The 18,968-nt window shown below is 37.1% G+C and overlaps 1 protein-coding gene across 1 annotated transcript in view; it reads left to right on the top strand.

Moving 5' to 3' along the window:
- The window catches only part of PLCB1 (phospholipase C beta 1), a 666,959-nt gene that overhangs the window by 414,091 nt on the left and 233,900 nt on the right, over positions 1-18,968 (top strand). The window contains exon 4 of the mRNA XM_046679966.1: positions 16,845-16,982. Coding sequence (XP_046535922.1) covers positions 16,845-16,982 — 138 coding nt within the window. The remainder of the gene's footprint in view (positions 1-16,844; positions 16,983-18,968) is intronic.

Raw genomic sequence — 18,968 nt, 5'->3', positions numbered from 1 at the left:
GTGAATGAATGAGGATGAAAAATAAAAATAGTAGAAGTAATTATTTAGAGCACCAAACAAAGCTTTATTTTACTTAGAGATTCTAATATTTGAATGAATTCCATTTGTACTTTATCATAATTAGTAGACTGCAACAATTATCAATTAATTATACAACAGGAATGAGCTGTGTAATTCAGGACTATTAGCTCCTAAAATGTTTGAGATATATCAATATAGACACCCTACTCTTTTAGTTACCCAAAAATCTAGCCCCAACATTCCTGGGACTTTTGAGCTTAGTGAAGTTAAATACTTTTCTCTTATTCCCTGCCAAAATAAGAAAATCTTTATTGATTTGAAAGTGTTCTTTTCCTCCAACATTTCCCTGCTCACTTTCACTCATTTATACAGCAGGCAGGTCAATAGAGCAAAAACAATGTTGGCCATTGGGGATTAGGTTACTGACTTTAGATAAACTTATGTTGTAACTGTATATTTCCCAGAGACGCTAGACCTGGTTCAAGCATTTATATTTGCGGTTTAGAGCATAAGAAAGAGGAGATTAAAAGTTTGGAAACTCCCCAACATTTGGGAGAAGTGAGAATAGTGAGATTCCGCCAAAGAGAGGTAAAGGTTAAAAGTCATTGTGCCAGGCTGCATGTATCCTTCGAATGCTGTGCATATTATGAATGCTGACTCCAACGCGTCTATCTTGTCAGCCGCTGCTGTTTTAAGCATCTTCTTTCCCTTCAATTCACCACCTATCATTAAGCCAAGAAAACTCAATCACCTACCAAGAGTAAAAATATTTTGAAGTTTTCTCCAAAAATGCTGAATTCCATGATTCACACATGTCTTCTGTCTGAGACATAGAGGAACTTCTTTCACCGTGTGGTGGGGACACTCCGGTACTTTAGGGAGCATGTGGGTGAACCTCTGTATTCACACATCAATAAATTAACCCTTCCAAAGTGTACAATTCAGTGGGTTTTATATATTCAGAGTTGTACTGTCATCACTACTATATAAGTTTAGAATATTTTCATCACTGTGAGAAGAAACACTGTACTCATTAACAGTCATTCCCCCTCCTACCTCCCCCCAGACCGTGGTAACCATTAATCTACTTTCTGTCACTATAGTTTTGACTCTTCTAGACATTTCACGCAAATGGAGTCATACAACATGTGATCTTTGTTAACTGGCTTCTTTCACTTAGCACAAGGATTTCAAGATTCGTCCATGTTGTAGCACTTAACAATACTTCGTTGTTTTTAAATGCTATATAATATTCCATTGTAGAGATATACCATATTTTGTTTACACATTCATCAATTGATGGGCATTTGGCTTGTTTCTACTTTTTGGCTGTTTTGAATGATGCTGCTGTGATCTTCCATGTACAAGATTTTGCTTGGACGTGTTTTCATTTCTCTTGAGTATATACCTAGGAGGGGAATTGCTGGGTCACGCGGTAACTCTATGTTTAACATCTTGAGGAACTACAGAACTGTTTTCCCAAGTGGCTGCAGCATTTTACATTCCCACCAGCAGTGTATCCATAAGTCCCTTATCAGATAGAATTTACAGTTATTTTCTCTCACTCTGTTGGTTTGCCTTTTTACTTTCTTGATAGTGTCCTTTGAAGCACAAAGTTTTTAGTTTCGATGAAGTTCAGTTTGTCTGTTTTTTCTCTTGTTGCTTGTGCTTTTGGTATCTAAGAGACCATTGCGTAAACCATGATCATGAAGATTTACACCTGTTTTCTTCTAAGATCTTTGTAGCTTTAGCCCTTATGTCTAGGTCGATGATTCACTTTGAGTTATTTTTTTAAATATAGTTTAAGGTTTGGGTCCAATATCATTATGGTAATGATAAGAGGTTTTATTTTAAGTAAGTCTACTTTAATTTAAGAAATTTGCCAATTTAAAGAAAAACCTTAAATCAATGCTAAACTATAAGCATCTAAGAAATGTGCCACAATTATTTTCAGGCTTTCTAGAAAAAAATCAATCAAGGTTCCATATTACTGAAGAAATTCATACTTAAATTTTTACTTTCATTTAGTTTTATTTTAGTTTATGCAAGGTAAGGATGGAATACAGGAGTGGAATAGAGGTTGGTACCCATATACATAATATGTGCCAAGCTCTATGTGAATGTAAAATTTTATTTTAAAGTACAATCCTGTGTGTTTTCAAGGTTAAGAAAACATGTATGCAAGATGGCACCTATTGGGCCCTATCTGAGTGAATTCTTAGTTGTGAAATACAAGGAAATACTTTGGTTTTAATTAGGTTGAGCCTTAGTGTTAAAAACTCATATAAAGTTAAAATTAAAAATACATCAGTATCTTTAACAAAGGGATCACCAAGAAAGGTTTCCACTGTAGTCAGTTCATTAACATCGTTATGTAATCGTCAGCCATCATTGACTATCTTAAAATGTTGGAAGCCTCTATTAAGACTTTATTTTAATAATAAAAAATGAGTTCCTTAATCCCTGAAAATATGACTTCCATATGTTTTTCACTTCTAGAACCAGTAAAAACAACTTCCTCATGAGGGCTAGGATTACCAGGAGGGCTAGTCACATGGACTAGAAGAAATTTTATTGGCCGAATACAGTTTATGGAGTTTTATTGGCTGAGTGCGCAGGAAACACTTAATGAGTCTTTGATCAACTCTCCTAGTGTTTCTACAGGTATTTTACGAATGTTTCCTTTGCACTATTCATAAGTCTGCAAACTCTTAAGAAATATAGTCTCCTCAAGTTTTCTGTGTAAAAAAACCAACCAGCTTTGTAGCTCATTCTTTTTGACTTCCTTAAATACAATTAGGTGGCCTTCTCCTATGCTCCAGAAGCACTTATTCCACTACACTCAAGGGTCTATGTCTTTTTCTCCCCTACCAAGTCATCAGAACCTTGAGGACAAAGACTATTCCTCATTTATAAACATAACCCAGCATAGAGAATGGCAATAAAAACACAAAGTTTCTTGAATGAATGAAAAAAAAGGTACAAATGAAAGAAGTGTTTTTATGGTATTTGTAGAGCTCCTGGAATATTCATTTGTGTATAGGTGAGTCAATTCTTTTACTAAGTTCACTTAAGAAAACGTTCAGAGTTTTCCTGGGGTTCTATGATATCAAGATCCGAAAAGCAGTTTTGAAGAAGGCAGTCCTTAAGGCCTTGTCTTTGCCATTCCTTGGATGGGCAAGTAGGGAAAGAATTGTATATAACCAAAAGCTAGTTGTCCCTCCTCAGTCCAATGACCTGTACATTTCAGGTCCCATCTTCTCATGGCCTTACTTGTGTATACCTGAAAGTCCCCTGCTTTGCCATGACCCTAGTGGAACTCCACAGGTTTCACCAGGAGGCCTCATTACCTTATGATTTACATATCCCAGAGGAATTCTATGTCCTAGTTCCCTAGGTCCATTGGGTTCTCTAAACCCCACAGATGAACTAAACCCCACAGATCTGTAGGTTATCACAGACCCTCCTGCCCCAATTACTGACTGGGCCACCTGTCCCAGGTTATTTGGGTTGCCACAGCCTCCACTCTGCCCTAGAGGGCCTTTAAGTCCTTTCCGCAGCAGAATTTCATTACACACAAATGAAACTACCAACCCAATTCATGAAACAGCCATACTTCCTTATGTGAGCATTTTCTGAGACAGTCGGGAGAAAACTACCATCTGTTAATGACTTTCCAGGAAGAATTTTGGGTCCTAAATGGATGACCACACTCAAATGTGCATCCCAGACGTGACAGGGCTTGACAAGTCCAGGAGAAGTAGATCTGGAGGTGAGATGCATGTGTGCAAGGTTGTTCTGGATGCTTTCTTTTTAACCATAAAGCGATAGAGCTTGGAATTGTGAGTGTTGGCTCTACTACATATTTTAAAGGTGTAAATGTGCATCTCTTTGTTTCTCGAAAAGAAAAAAGAAGACATTTCAAGGTTTTTCAAGGAATGCCCAATACTATCCAATATGATGCTGAATTTGTAATTTCTCCTATGCATTATAGAGCTCTGTGACACACACATAGCCCAAAGAGCAATTATGTAAAATGACACCAATGACCACCATTAATTATGGCATTTTTATTCAGGTGTTAGAGCATGACTATTGCAGAGCCATTTCAAAGTCTTCTAGGAGTAATAAGCTCAACAATCAACATTTAGGTACCGACTTCAAGGACATTAGCTGTGCCCATTAAGCATACCTGTGAGTACTGTAATAACCTCACAAGGAGAAATTCAGAATATGGGCTATTTGCTGGCTCCCTTCTATGCCGATATGTAACCTTCAGTCAATATCATAAGATTCTCTTACAAAGTCTAGTCTTTGTAAATCCTCATCTATAGACTGAAAAGAAACTATGAGCACATGTTCCCATTTAAAAGACAACTTGATTCTTAGTTATTTTTTGAAAAGGATTACCTTTTTGTATTGTTCTCGATATTACAATGATGTATTGAGTGCATAGTCTTTGTAAACATTTGCAAAGCACGTAAAGGATGAAGAGAAAATGAATTTTTATAAACTGAATATTTTTGCAACGTCAAGATAAGGAAGGTCTTTCCGCACATAACAATACATCAGAAAAAATAATTTAAAAGATCGATAGATTTGAATATCAAAAAATTTTAAAGTTCTATAGGGGAAAAATACATCATGACAAGCATAAAGACAAATGATACATTTGGAAAAAATATTACAGCAGATTTGCTAGGCAAAGGGTCAATAAAAAGTCTTTTTATAACTCAGTAAGAAAAAGAGAAATAGCCTATTAAAAATAGAGAGGTAACAGCCTGAAAAAACAGTTCATACTATACAAGACTTGTGAATGCCAGTAAACAAGAAGAGATGCTTCCCACACTAGTAATTTTTTTAAAACACAAATAAAGATAATAAGGCATTGCAAATCACTTGGATGTGGGAAAATCAAATTCATAAGGAGGACAGTGATTCATAGTTCTTTTGTTATATGTAGAGAAACATCTAATACATCACACTAAAGGTGCTTTTTTGTTCCAAATCACTGTCCAAAACCACCCTCATAAAACATAATAGGCTTAGAAATCAATATTTTTGATAAAGTGCCTTTATAATTCAAGTGCCACCTTCCACTACCAAATGCAACAACGCACAGAAATCTTTGCTAACATCTGCCTTCTGTGGAGACATCCCAAATGTGTCACCTCTCTTTAAATCCTTTTAGAAGTGTTCTTTAAATGTACATACTTCATTTGGCTTTCTTGGGCTACATTTTGATAAATATAAAATGACTTTAACATGGGAATCAAAGGAAAAAATATTTGAGGGATTAAAGAGCAATGACCTGAAATCCACGGAAGAAGAGAAAGCATAACAAATCTACTTGACATCTTGCTCTGCGGGCTGCCTTTGCTGTATTTAGAATCCTATCCAGAAGAAAACTGAAATCAGGAGCTTCATTTTCTGTAGCCACTCCCAAGTAGGTAAGACCTTTGCAACAGGATTTAAGATCTGCAAGTAGGAAGAGTCTCAAGGGCACTTCACACTTAGCATATTAAAAACAAAACTCATGATCATACGGTCTACTCCCCTCAAACCTGGTCCTTCTCTGGATGTCCCTGTCCCTCATGGCTACAACATCGTCTCAGTTAAGAACCTGGGAGTTATTGCTGACACCTCCGTCCCTTTAACCCCAATACCCAATCCAGCATCAGGTCAAGTTGATATTACCTCTTCCCTTTCTCTCAAACCTGTCTGGCTGCACCACTGTGCCCCTGGTTCAAGCTGCAAGCTACTAGCCTCTCCCACCTGAAATGCTGCAGTTGCCTCCCCTCCAAGGTCCTCCACATTCTAGAAATTCACATCCTTTCTTTCCTCTGCTTGAAATCATACAATGGCTCCCCCTTATTCAAGGGCTTGGAACTGCCTAACAGGGACAGACCATACCTCCTAGTATAGTCTGGCCCCCTATCTGTCTCTCAGGTTCATTTCAGCCAGGCTCCTCCACTAGGTTTGAACTTTCTCTTACTTGCTCCTCTTCCTCCTACCACAGAGTATTTGTATACGCTGTTCCCCCGCCTGAAGTTCTTCTTACTTCCCCTCCTTCACCTATTATCATATTATAATATAATATGAATTTGCAACTAAATAAATTGTATTAAAAAACAAAGGTAATAAGTACTCAAAACTTACCACTTTCTAATTATTTTGTTGTATTTTACAATTATCTGTGATCTCGCGACTGTTTATAGCTCTCGTATCTGTACAGTGAAATACTATATAATAGAATACTACTGCGTGTCTCTTTCCACTTCTGAATTCAGTGATGTCATTTGAGTAGCTTGAAATTGGCCATGGTGGGAGTATTTACACCATGAAAATCAATAAATGCTACAATTCAGGGCTGTGGAGGTTTTTGTTCTTGTTGTTTGTTTGTTTGGGTTTTTAGTTTTTGTGATTTTTTTTCTTTGAAAGCCTTAAATATGTACCAGCATACCACAAGAGGCAACCTATTCATGGTTCAATGCAATCCATTTTTTTGTGCTTAACTGTTGAAATTACCCAACAATGCTAGGAAATCACTAGATTGAAATGACACTGTTAACCAATCCTCAAATATCTTCTAAACTATATTTCACAAAAAGGTATTATGTGGGACTCATTAAAGAAAAAAAGGAAAGTATATGCATCCTCTTACTCTCATTTCATATACTGCTCTGTCTTGAAAACCTAAGACAGTGATTGCCGTAAATTAATCATAAAGGAAATATTTGAATGAATTAATTAGAGAACTGAAGAAGTCAGGTAATTTGAGTTAGTCCTTGACAATAGGATGATTTGAGTTCTCTTGATACAAAACTGGGTGCCATTACAATTCATCCCAACACACTTCATGCATTAAATGTTGTCTTCTTAGGATGCTGTAAAACATTTGATTCCCCACATTTCAAAGGTTACAAAATCCCCTATGGAAAACTTTGGTAAGGGAGGGAAAAGATGACTGAGAAAAGAGGGAAGGAGGGGAAAAGCTGGAAAGAGGGTAAATGACATTTGAGAATGAAGGTAAAAACAATTGCCTAAAAATTAATTCATGGGGCCAGCCAATGGTGTAACAGTTAAGTTCGTGCACTCCACTTTGGCTGCCTGGGGTTCACCAGTTTGGATCTTGGGCGAGGACCTACGCACCCACTCATCAAGCCATGCTGTGGCAGGGGTTCCACATATAACGTAGAGGAAGATGGGCACAGATGTTAGCTCAGGGGCAATCTTCCTCAGCAAAAAGAGGAGGATTGGCAGCAGATGTTAGCTCAGGGCTCATCTTCCTAAAAAGAAAAAATTAATTCGTGCAGGCCAACAAATAAAATGCAATGAAATGACTAATAATGTCATGCAAACACTTATTGTGTTTTTGTATAATTTTTGTAATATTAAGAGAGCTTCAGACTCAATGAATTCCCTTTTCATTCCTGTTTAGAATTGTACTAACAATTTCGGTGGTAGTGTTACAGCATGGAGATATTATTAACCTACCTGATCTAATGGATTAGACACATTCATATAACTTTCAAGGTAATTTTTTCTCGTTGAGGTCTTAGAGATGACAACTTTGGTCTTCGTGTATAATGCTGGATTATTTTGATGGATGGATAGTAAGGAATTTTAAAAGACAGTTTCTTACTTTCAAAGAGAAGCACGCACATAAAAAGACATATTTAAGACAGGGCTTATTTAGATGCTATTAGTTATTCTTTATAAAAGTAGACGTCAGAACTTCTCCAGACTTTGAATTATAAAGAGCTTTCTATGCCTAGGTTTCTGAAGATATAATACATTATTGATCTTTATGCATTATGGAATATAGTCAATGCATGTTTATCTAGAGCAATGGTAAAGAAAAGACATACAAATAAAACAAGGAGATAAATCTGAAAATCAAAAAAATTTAATCTTGAATATTTTTAGAGCCTTTCACATACACATATCTATATTTAGACATTTACAAATAAATTATCCATTTACTTCAAATTCTTTCAATTAGCTATAGTGAATTGACAGGAAAATTTCTCTCCTTTAAACTCCTACAACTCTATAATTTTAATAAGAAAAAGATAAATAACAGCTAAGAATTATTTCACTGCTATTTTGCATGTCATACTTAAGTTAATTCTGTCAGTCACCACAAAAATATATTAATTCTTTCTGTACTTTTGTACATATGAGACAGCACAGTTTAATTTTAATCATCAATCTAATGCTTTAACATGAGCAGGCATTGTTATTATCTTCCACATTGTGTGGAAACTAAGCTGAAGCTCAGAGAAAACAACTTGCTTAATTCTCAAACCTAGTTAAATGCAGGAGCCAGAAACATAAAAGTTCTAGAAATGTCTTGTCCTTTAGCACTCTTTAAATGATGCTTCCCATGAAAGAGGGAATTAAAGAAAATATAAAATTAAAATGCATATGTTTAGAATATAGTCAGCCAAATATACACAAACCATATATACATAAATGTAAATATAGATATATATTTTGCTTGTCACAAAGTAAATATATATATAGTAAGATGTTCTGGTGCCTATAAGAGATTAAATTATTCAGTAGATACCCTCATATTGTCTTTCATTTTCAAGCTATTGATTTATTTTTTAAGTACTCACAACTTATGTGCTGTCCCAAGTACGTAATTTATAATTATGCATTTATTCTCTTAACAACCCTTTGGAGAGGACATTACTGTTATCCTCATCCCATAGATGAAGAAACTGAGGCATAGAAGGGTTAAAAAAGCTTCACAAAGTCACTTTTAATTGGCAGAGCCAAAACGCAGTCAGACAGACAGGACACAGTTTCTACTGTCTCCTGGCAATTGTCAAACGCCCGTAGCAGACGCGTGGATTTTACGGAAACTGCAAAGGGAGCATTGTTTGTGTTTGTCATTATTGAGGAATTCTTGGGCTTCCTTTTTTGATATGTTTGATTTTAAATTATGTTCTGAGGTTCCAGAAGCCTCTTTGTGACCATTTAACTGTATCAAAGTGCCATGGAAGGAGGCAGACACCACTACAAAATAGGAATAAAATATCTCAGCAACAAAAAACTCACCGACCAGGGAGAAGTTAGTAAATGTATCTGCATTCTTTTAACAAACAGACCTCATTATTGTTCTCAAACTTGGGCACGGCGATATTGAAACATGCCTAGAAGCACCGACCCCCCTGAAAGTTGAAGGGAAATGTAATGCATTTCACCCTGTCTGTGGGGGATTTTAAACAGGAAGAAACATAGGATGTCTAATTGCCTGTTTTGCACACACCACTATGCCTGCAGGCATGTGGATTTTTATGTACTGGAGTGGTAATGGCTGTGCATATGAATTTTGCTGGCAGTCAGGTGGTTGTATGAGTCAAAGAAGGCTGGGTGATAGTTTGAAACATGAGTGACAAGCTGTCTATACTGGAGAATTTTTGTTTGACAAATACTGGGAGATGATGAGAAGAAAGCTAACTACTTTTTTAATTGACTTTTTTTTAACTGCTCTGTATTTCGTGCACTTTGCCTTTCAGTAAGGATGATTGCACATATGATGATTAAACTTGACCATTTAGCTTCCGTTCTTTCCCAGGAAGGCAAGTGGTGCCGTTAGACCACATTTCTTTCCAATTTTAATTTCACATTTGGATTGTTTTATATTTTAATGAACTGCCTAAAATACTGCTAGAGGAGATGACTTGGATTGCTGCTGATTTATTTAAGTTTATGCTGCCAATTGAACTATTTGCACTATTTTTGTATAAATTCCATCAAATTGGATATGCTTTGTAAAGCAATGTGATGTGGAGATGGCTTAGGTTTTATAATCAGTTGTACTTGGAGTCAAAGCTCCCTTCCTCCTATTTATAAAACTGAACAAATTACTTTACCTCCCTAAACCTCAGAGTTCTCATTTGCAAATTGGGGAAAAAACATAGCTAGCTCTCAGTGTTTGTTTGCAGATGAAATGGAGGGGAAAATATAGAACAGCTAGGATGGTGCTTGACAAATAGTGACTAATTAGAAGAAACTTATTGTATTTATATTTATTATTTTCATAGAGAACCGAGCAGTTAGGAATCTAAATCTGTTTATCACCCTGATGAAATTTCTTCAAATATGGATTCTGTAGAATACATGAAGATTAATCAATATTGGGACAAAATGCTCTTATTTCTTACAGTCACTTCAACACCGTAACAGACATTTTTGATGCACTCATATTCTACTGGCACACCCCCAGAGGTGACCTACAGAGACTTCCCGTCTAGTCCTGAGACTGTATTCTGGTCATGGAAGTGCAAGGGCGTGGCGTCCCAGGAGAGACTCTCCACCAATGACGGTGGGAGTTGACAGATCAATACTCCAGCTTCCAGGCTCCTTAGGGGACACTCTGAGGTGTGTTCTTCACACTGTCTTGGAGTGGCCCTAGGTGGGCTGAGCCTCAGTTCCCCAAAGTGGTAAACTGCTCAGTAACACACTACTGATTGGCTTTCCTTCCTCCTTCTCTCACTTTCCCACTCCCTCATTGTGCTTTCTGTGATCACCTCCAAAATGACTGACTTTCTCTCCAATCTTTGACTCAGGTCAGCTTCTGGAGCATCAAGACCAACATCCTATAAGCCAAGCATGTGTATTGTGACCCAGGAACCTTACTCAGATAATGCAGCTTCTTGAAATGGACAGCATTTGTCCAGCTCTGAAAGTGTCTTTCCCTTGGACATCTCCACATTCTGGGACTAACTTGTTCCCAGGAATCAGGACCCTTAATTTCAATCCCCTTTTTCTGCTTCTCCTGAGTGTCAGCCTGCCTGAATGCCTCCAGCACCCACTTCCCCTTTCCTTTCTTTCTGGCTTTTAAACTACATTAAACCACACCCTGAGCTTGTTCATGGAGAGGAGGAAAACCTGGAGCAGTTAAATTTTTAATTAACCACTAGAATACTATTTGGAGATTCTTCATCTTCTCTGTGGCCATTCCCAATGATAACCAAATTTTTAGGTGCATGGACATGCCCATGCTCAAGAGAAATATTTTTCAAGACAGTTGCCTTCCATTTCTTTCAAACTATTCTTTTTTCTTTTAGGTTTGAATAGTGTGCTAGCTTTAGCTCAATCAACTCATGCCTGGCATCTTCAGACCACTTTATTTTGAATGGAGATGTATAGCCAGACCAACTAAATTCTATCCTCTCCACCAATAGATTTCTTTACTTGTACAAAGAGGCTCCCCCTGAGTGGAGGGGAGACTGACCATACAAATTCATCACCACTCTATCCAAAGCAATAGAAATACCTTGTTATGATAACACCACTGTGAGACAGGAAAGGCAATAGTCTACTAGTTCTTTTTTTTTTCCTAGTATTTGCCCATAGTTGCTTTGCTTTGCCATAGTCAGTCTTTTCTCCCTTTGCTCCCTCCTTCTGAAGAAACAGCTGAAAAATATTCAAGCCCCCTCATCTATCACTTACAGAAAAAAATGTATAAACAACATCCTCCAAGTCTTCCCCTCCGTGTAGGAGACGTTCGCGGCGCCGTGTTTCAGAGTCGTAGTCTGTGCAAATAGGTAGTGTTTTATCTGAAAAACCTTGCTGGCTATGTGAGCTGCTTAAGCTACTTGTGCACCCTGAAGAGGAGAAGGGCATTTCTCATCACATTCACAAAAAGGAGAGAGACACCTTTAAACTGAGAGGTGTGAAGCTAAATATTGATTCCAAACGAACTTGTTAATCTATTTTTTATTTTTTGAGAGACAAATGTTCAATTCAAAGGATTGTTGGACAACCATCCTGGACATAAGTTTATATCTTTCCTTTACAATAAAATTTGAATGAAGCACAAATTTTGCTCTGCTTTCAAAGAGGTGGCTTTATCCCTGCAAAGTGCGTGCTTATGAATGTTATTTAAATGTAACAAGGAATCCATCTGTTTAATTTCCAGTTGTTGTACTGACTGTTAATGGAAAGATTTTCATCCACCTGATCCTTTATAAGAATGATGGATTAAAGTTACATTTATATAACTGTAATTCAGATTGAGAAGGTTGCATCACTGCTGGGAATAAAAGTAATGTACAAATTGTTCAATAAGCCTAAAATCCAGAAAAGATCTATTTCATGGGGATGAAAAAATTAGTAAAGTTATATCTTCTGTACCAAAAATGAAATCTAAAGGTCTTGAAAAGTTATTTTATTTTGTGGATATCTGACATACAAATAATAAAGCTTTTCTTAAAAGTCACATTAAGGAATGAAGGTTGAAACTGGCATTTAACTATTTTAAAAATCATCCTTTAGCTTGTGTTTATTCCTCCTATTAATTTCTAATATTTTGAATGATATAATTACAGTAACACATTCAGTAAGGGAGTCCTTGTGTCTCAGGTGTGGAACAGTCTTTTCTTTCTTCAGTGGCCCAATACCTGGAAATAGGAATTATGAACTTGAGCAACTTGACTTTCTTTGCAATAGGCATGAAGTAATTTAATCACAAATCCGGGATGATTGAGAGAAAATGGGCTTATTTAATCAGACAATCTCTATTTTGTAACTCCTATGGGAAGAGAGACTTAACTTTAAGAATGCAGTAAATTATAGCTGCCAGGATTCTTCGTTGGTCTGGTTCATTCCACCTGTGCAGACATACCTAGGATATTCTCTGGGGAAAGCAGGCCTTGAGTGACAGCTTAGTGAAAATATGAAATTCCAAGTTCACTTCACCTCTTATTTCTTTCTGAGCTTGGTTCTTTAGTGTTCTCCAACAGAGAAATTGAACATTTTTACAGAGTTTTAGAGGTAGCTTGTTTTCTTTGTAAAAATTTTAAGGAATTTACATCAATTGCAGGGACGAAGGAATGTGTTTAAGTCTGATGGTAACATGAGTAGGTAAATCTTTCTCTGAAAACTTATCAAGAGATTCAATCAATGAGAAAAGTGCAGATGTAAAATTCCTTAGCAGAATAGGTTTTGGGGAGAGGCTGGTTTTAGTGCAAATTATCTATAGGTTTCTGTTATTGTTACTATTTTGATTTTGTTTGTTTTTGAAATGCAGCCACTCATATCCCCAGACCTGAGAGGTATGTACCCAGTGACAACCATTCTTTTAACCATCTCTTTACCTTAAATTCCTTCCACCTATAAGGTTCTCCAAACACGTGGTATCTTTGCTGTTGATCCTTCCAGGTAGTAACCTGGTCTGCCTGTCTGCTGAGGGGCTCCTTTGCTGAAAACAGCTGAGGGCAACTTTTGGTGGTTGAAAGGACAAATACCTTTTTCAGCATACCCCTCACATATCAATATGCTCAATAAAGATGAATGAGTTTTGAAGCCACCATGTCATCTTGGGATGTTGTGTTTAAAATGAAAAACTTAGAGGTGCAAAGAAAAGTGAAGTCATGTCCTAGGAGAGAGAATTCTAACATATCCAAGTTTGGTGTTGATAAAAACGCAACAGATGAAGAACAGGTATGGTTTGAAAGACAAATAAAATGATTAATGGTGGAAAAGAAAGTTTAAAACTGAGTATGATCCATCACCAAGAAAAGACGTAAGTAAGGAACTTTCTTGTTACATACTTTAAATGATTTCTCTGTTTACTTCCAGAACTGAATAATTTTACAATATTGTGGTTTCTGTTGAAAAAATATTTCTCAAATATAACTGCTCCTCCAGTTCATGCTCAATCATCTTTTCTTAATTATTTATTGTACAAATGTTATCTCAGATGGAGAGAAACATATAATAATGAATCCTCAAATACCTACCCCTCAGGTTAATCCTCATCTTCGTCATTTTGCCAGCCTCCTTTATTCTCCCTATTCCAGACGTTGCCTCTAAATAACTTCATTACAAATTTCTAATTGCATAAAAGCCAATAGGTTTTTTAAATATATATAAACAACTATGGGACCAGCCCCGTGGCATAGTGGTTAAGTCAGTGGCCTGGGTTTGTAGGTTTAGGTCCTGGGCACCAATCTACACCACTTGTCAAGCCATGCTGTGGTGGCAACACACATATAAAATAGAGGAACACTGGCACAGGAGTTAGCTCAGAGCAAATCTTTCTCACCAACAAAAAAAAAAGATGCCAGCCCAGTTGCATAATGGTTGAGATCATGCACTCCCACGCACTCCATTTCAGTGGACCAGGGTTCACAGTTCGGATCCTGAGCGTGAACCTACACACCACTGGTCAAGCCATGCTTTCCTGGCGTTCCACATATAAAATAGAGGAAGATTGACACAGATGTTAGCTCAGGGCCAATCTTCCTCAAGCACAAAGAGGAAGATTGGCAGCGGATGTTAGCTCAGAGACAATCATTCTCACCAAAAAAACCCACAAAAAAACACTTTTACAGAGATGCCACAAAGAGTTGGTCATCTTTCTTATAAATTCCTGTTGACTACTCCTAACAATATTGTTAGGACCAGAGGGAATCCCAGAAACCCTTTTTCCAGAATTATTTTCTATCCTGGGGACCTCCTCCGAGTGCTCACAACTTTCCTTGAATTCCTGTATCTCAAGGGAACTCCCTGACCCCCACACCTGGTCCCTGCAGTTCTGTGAGGAGGCACCCTAATCAATTGAGTACTGAAGAGGTGGGCAAAATTGTTCTGAATGGACATGAGAATTAGGCAGTAAAGTAGTATAGACTGAATAGAACATGCTTGGGAGAGAAAAAAGCCAGAAAGTGAGTTGTGTGGCTCTCACTGGAAGGAAAGAAAGGGTCCAAAGTATGGAGCTCATTCACTCCCAAATATTGTCCCATTAAATGTGGAAGTAAAGATACTGTCAGCACTGGTTTAAAGGTTGTGATTTCTAATTACAAGTTTCAGGTAGTTTCTGAGAATTATATTTCTCCTTCAAGTTAAAAATAATTTTTAAGTCCTGATCAAATATATTTTCTCTTCTAACCTTGCCTCAAGGGTGTTCAAAAACTGTGATGCAATTAATCATTTCACATGACGGCTGGTATCATTCTTTAATTAGCCTTCACAAAAAGTCCATTCTTCCTGAACATTTTCCTTTAATCTTTCATTAATGCTAGAATGCTAAAATTTCCCCTGTTTTACTATTGTTGTTTATTTAATAGAATTTTTACTGTATACCTCTCCTTTTCTAGGTCATACAAATTGATGTTTTTCTGATAGCATCTAATCTTTCTAGGAGGCCTGATGTACTTGATAAGCTCTCGACTTGCTAGTTGAGTTGAGGTTTCAGTTATATTGGGCACAGCTTTGAAATGGGATTTTCGCTCTTCATAACTTACCTGAAAATGTTCTTCATGCAGCCAAACAGAGGAGAAAGTTCTACTAACTAAAACGAGAATTAATGTCACCAAGTCAAATAAGTCAGCTTGAAAGTCTCTGTTTGTTTTCTTTCTTGGTGTTTTGAAGTCCACTTTTTCTTTGTAAGGATGCTGTGTATAAAAACCTCAGAAGGGAGATCAAAATAACCAGTCTAAGTAATCAAGCCCTGTTGGCCCAGCATTTAGCTAAATAAATAAGAATGCAAGTCTTTTCTTTGCTCAGAAGCTGGCTGCAAATTTGCTAAGTGATTGATTTGATGCTAATTTTCTGCATGACCTCTCATTTCCTTCAAGGCCTGTTCTAGGAGAGAAAAATAAACTCAGCCAAACTGACTGAGCCCTGTTGTAGTTTTACTTTGAATTCAGAAAGTTTGGAAACCTCCTTTACCCAGCAGGACTATATCTCCAAGGGATCATCACTTATGGTGTCCCAAAGGATGCATCTTGCTCTGAAAAGGCTGCAGAAGTTCTTTCTGTCCAAATCTCAGTGCTTTTTGAGGATAGAATTGAAATCAACATAATCATGGCAGGTGCCGCCATTTTGCTCACTTTACCAGCCTCTCTCTTTACATCAGTACTCAATGTTGGAGAAGGTTCATGCTGTGACCTTCAGCCATGATTCTGCCCCAGCCCTAAATGGCATTGTTGTGTTTGATTCTACCAGAACCACTTTATTCATCTTAACATGTCCATGAATTGAGGAGAGGGATGAGATTTTGCATTTCAATATGTGATTCATGGGATGATTGGAGGAAATAAAGGGAAAATTGTAGCACATAAAAATGTGTCGCTGAATGACAGTATGACAGACAGAGCTCTAGACTGAGGACCGTAAGTCTTCTTTTTTCACCTTTATTGAGATATAATTTACATATAACGTTGTGTAAGTTTAAGTGTACAATGATTTGATGTATTTATATATTGCAATATGATTACCACCATAGCGTTAGCTAACACATTCATCATATTACGTAACTACCGTTTCTTTTTTGTGATGAGAACATTTAAGATCTACTGTCTTAGCATCTTTCAAGTATATAATACAGGGTTATTAAGTATAATCACCAAGCTATGTATTAGATTGCCGGAACTTACTCATCTTATATCTGGAAGTTTGTACTCTTTGACCAACATGTCCCCATGTCCCCCACTCTCCAGCCCCTGGTAACTACCACTCTACTCTTTGTTTCTATGAGTTCAGCTTTTTAAAAGTCCTCATATAAGTGATATCACGCGGTATTTAGCTTTCTCTGTCTGACTTATTTCTCTTAGCATAATACCATGAGGACTGTAAGTGTTGAGCCAGAAATTCTCACTCCACAATCTTTGGGCAAGTTACTTGACCTCTCTGGGCCATCGTGGGGTGAGGGACTTCAAGTCACACCATTTTCTAGTCAGAATAAAAGGCAACTTGGCAACTTTGCTTTGAAGGCATTCTAGCTCTAATTCTTTTGAAATGATGCTACTGTGTTGGACTCTATTTAAGACTAACTTTTTTCTACATTTATTATCCAGGACCCCAAGTTGCGTGAACTTTTGGATGTGGGAAACATCGGGCGCCTGGAACATCGCATGATAACGGTGGTATATGGGCCTGACTTAGTTAACATCTCCCATTTGAACCTCGTGGCTTTCCAAGAAGAAGTGGCCAAGGTACGATGGATAGAAACTTTTGAAGCTTGTCACCTTGATCTGAATCCTTATGATAGTGAACTGATGCCTGTGAAAGACTTTGAGTTTTTGTCGTATTTAGCATGTGTTGAAATTCCATCTAAAAATAATTTATCTGCCAAGTAGAAGTGCAATTCAAACATTTCCAAATAATGGCATCTACTTAGAATTATGGAGATTTTTCATTAAGAGTAACACATTTGGTATAATTTCTTTGCAAGAGAAAATATAAATAAAACCACATTCCATTTCACCTAAACATCTTATCCCAGCTCATTCTCTCTTAGCCTCACCTCATGCCACTTCCAATCCTATCTCCTTTCCAACATCTCCTTGAGGGCAGACATCTTCAATACCTTTTTAACTTCTTTTACTTTGCACAGCACCTTGCCCATGACCATGCACATAGTAGTTGCTCAATTAATATGAGAAAGAATGAAAAAATAACATTTTTAAATAAAAATTTTAAATAATATAAATAATATTTATCCAGCTATGGACTAAAAAGGTGAATTAGACATGGCCTCTGCATTAAGAAGTTGCTAATTTACCAAGATAATGGGTCTTTCAGATGCATACAGAAGTAACTAAAATACAGGCAAGATAGATCAAATAAGACGCTGTGACCTTCTGGGAATCTTGGGCTCAAGTTTGATGCTTTCTCTAAAAATGTCCAATGAACTGAACATATTGAAAGAAGAGCCTTTTTTTTCCCCCATGTTTATAGTTTTTAGGATACTAGTGACAATATTTTCCCTTCATACAATTTCCTTCAAGAGTTTCATATGAATCTAAGAATACTTCGAAATCTGCATGTAATATCTGTGTCCTTATAGAACTTCTTACGTCATGGATCACACCTACAAGGTCGTGTCCGGCCAGTGTTCTGTATAAATCCATAACTTTTAACCCTCAGTGCTCTGACAGTTTTCTGAGCTACACCAGATGTACTGCCCTGGCCGCTAATTCACTAGTGGTTATGGCAGAGGTTTATTTCCAACATTTACATAACAATGACTTCAGTTCTTGTAATGGAACGAATGAAACGCCCACCAGTTTTAACCCTCTGAGGTCTTCAGAAACTGCTCTTCAAGACTGTGTTACAAACCTCATATATTTTATCTCTTTAAGAAGCAAGTCACCCATTTGTTTCTGTAGGATGATTTACACTCGGAGAGACTTCAGTTCAGTGAAACATTGTGTGACAACATCGTACTTGCCTTGCAATAGTTCTTATTCTGGTATCCTGTTGGTAATCTATTGAGTTGTACTGAATTCATTTCTCAGTAAATGGATGGATGGTTGGATGGATGGATGAATATGGATAAACAGCTACTAAATATTTGCAAAATATATTTAAAATCTCTTCCCCCCAGATGCAACCATATTTTATTTAAAAAATAACCAATTCATGAGATTCATTAACTCTCACTTAAAAACATTCAATAAATGTCAGTGACTTTCAGGGAGGCTTTTACTACAAGTGAACATAGATTTTCTATTACAAACCAATTTGCACATCATTTATTGCATTAAACCTTTGTGCAGTTATGTTTAAAACATATTCAATTTCCTCCTCTCTGTGGGCTCCCACTCACTAATTTTCTTTGGGGATTCTGATTTCTGAGCCCTGTAATATTGCCCATCAGGACTGCATCTCTAGACATTTTTCCAGCAGCTGCTTGATGTTTCTGGTATAATTAATGAAGCTACAGAGTATCTTTTGCCTTCCCTGGCTGTAATATTCTGTAGGGTATTTTTCCCCTAACTGAAATTGCTGGACTGGAAGGCTAAGATTTGCAAACACTATTTTACTCTGAAAACTTGCTTTCCATTCTTCTAATTGTCAGTCTTGTCTCATAACATCACACCTTCTATTTAATCTCCAAGGCCAATGTACATGCCCCCTTGTGTAGTGCCAGCAGCAAAGGAGACAGCTTCTCTCCTTATGTAGAATCTCTGACAAAA

Source organism: Equus quagga, chromosome 12, assembly GCF_021613505.1.
Source record: "Equus quagga isolate Etosha38 chromosome 12, UCLA_HA_Equagga_1.0, whole genome shotgun sequence".
Classification (NCBI taxonomy): domain Eukaryota; kingdom Metazoa; phylum Chordata; class Mammalia; order Perissodactyla; family Equidae; genus Equus; species Equus quagga.
The sequence above is the reverse complement of the archived record's forward strand: the minus strand, read 5'-3'. Positions and strand labels throughout refer to the sequence as shown.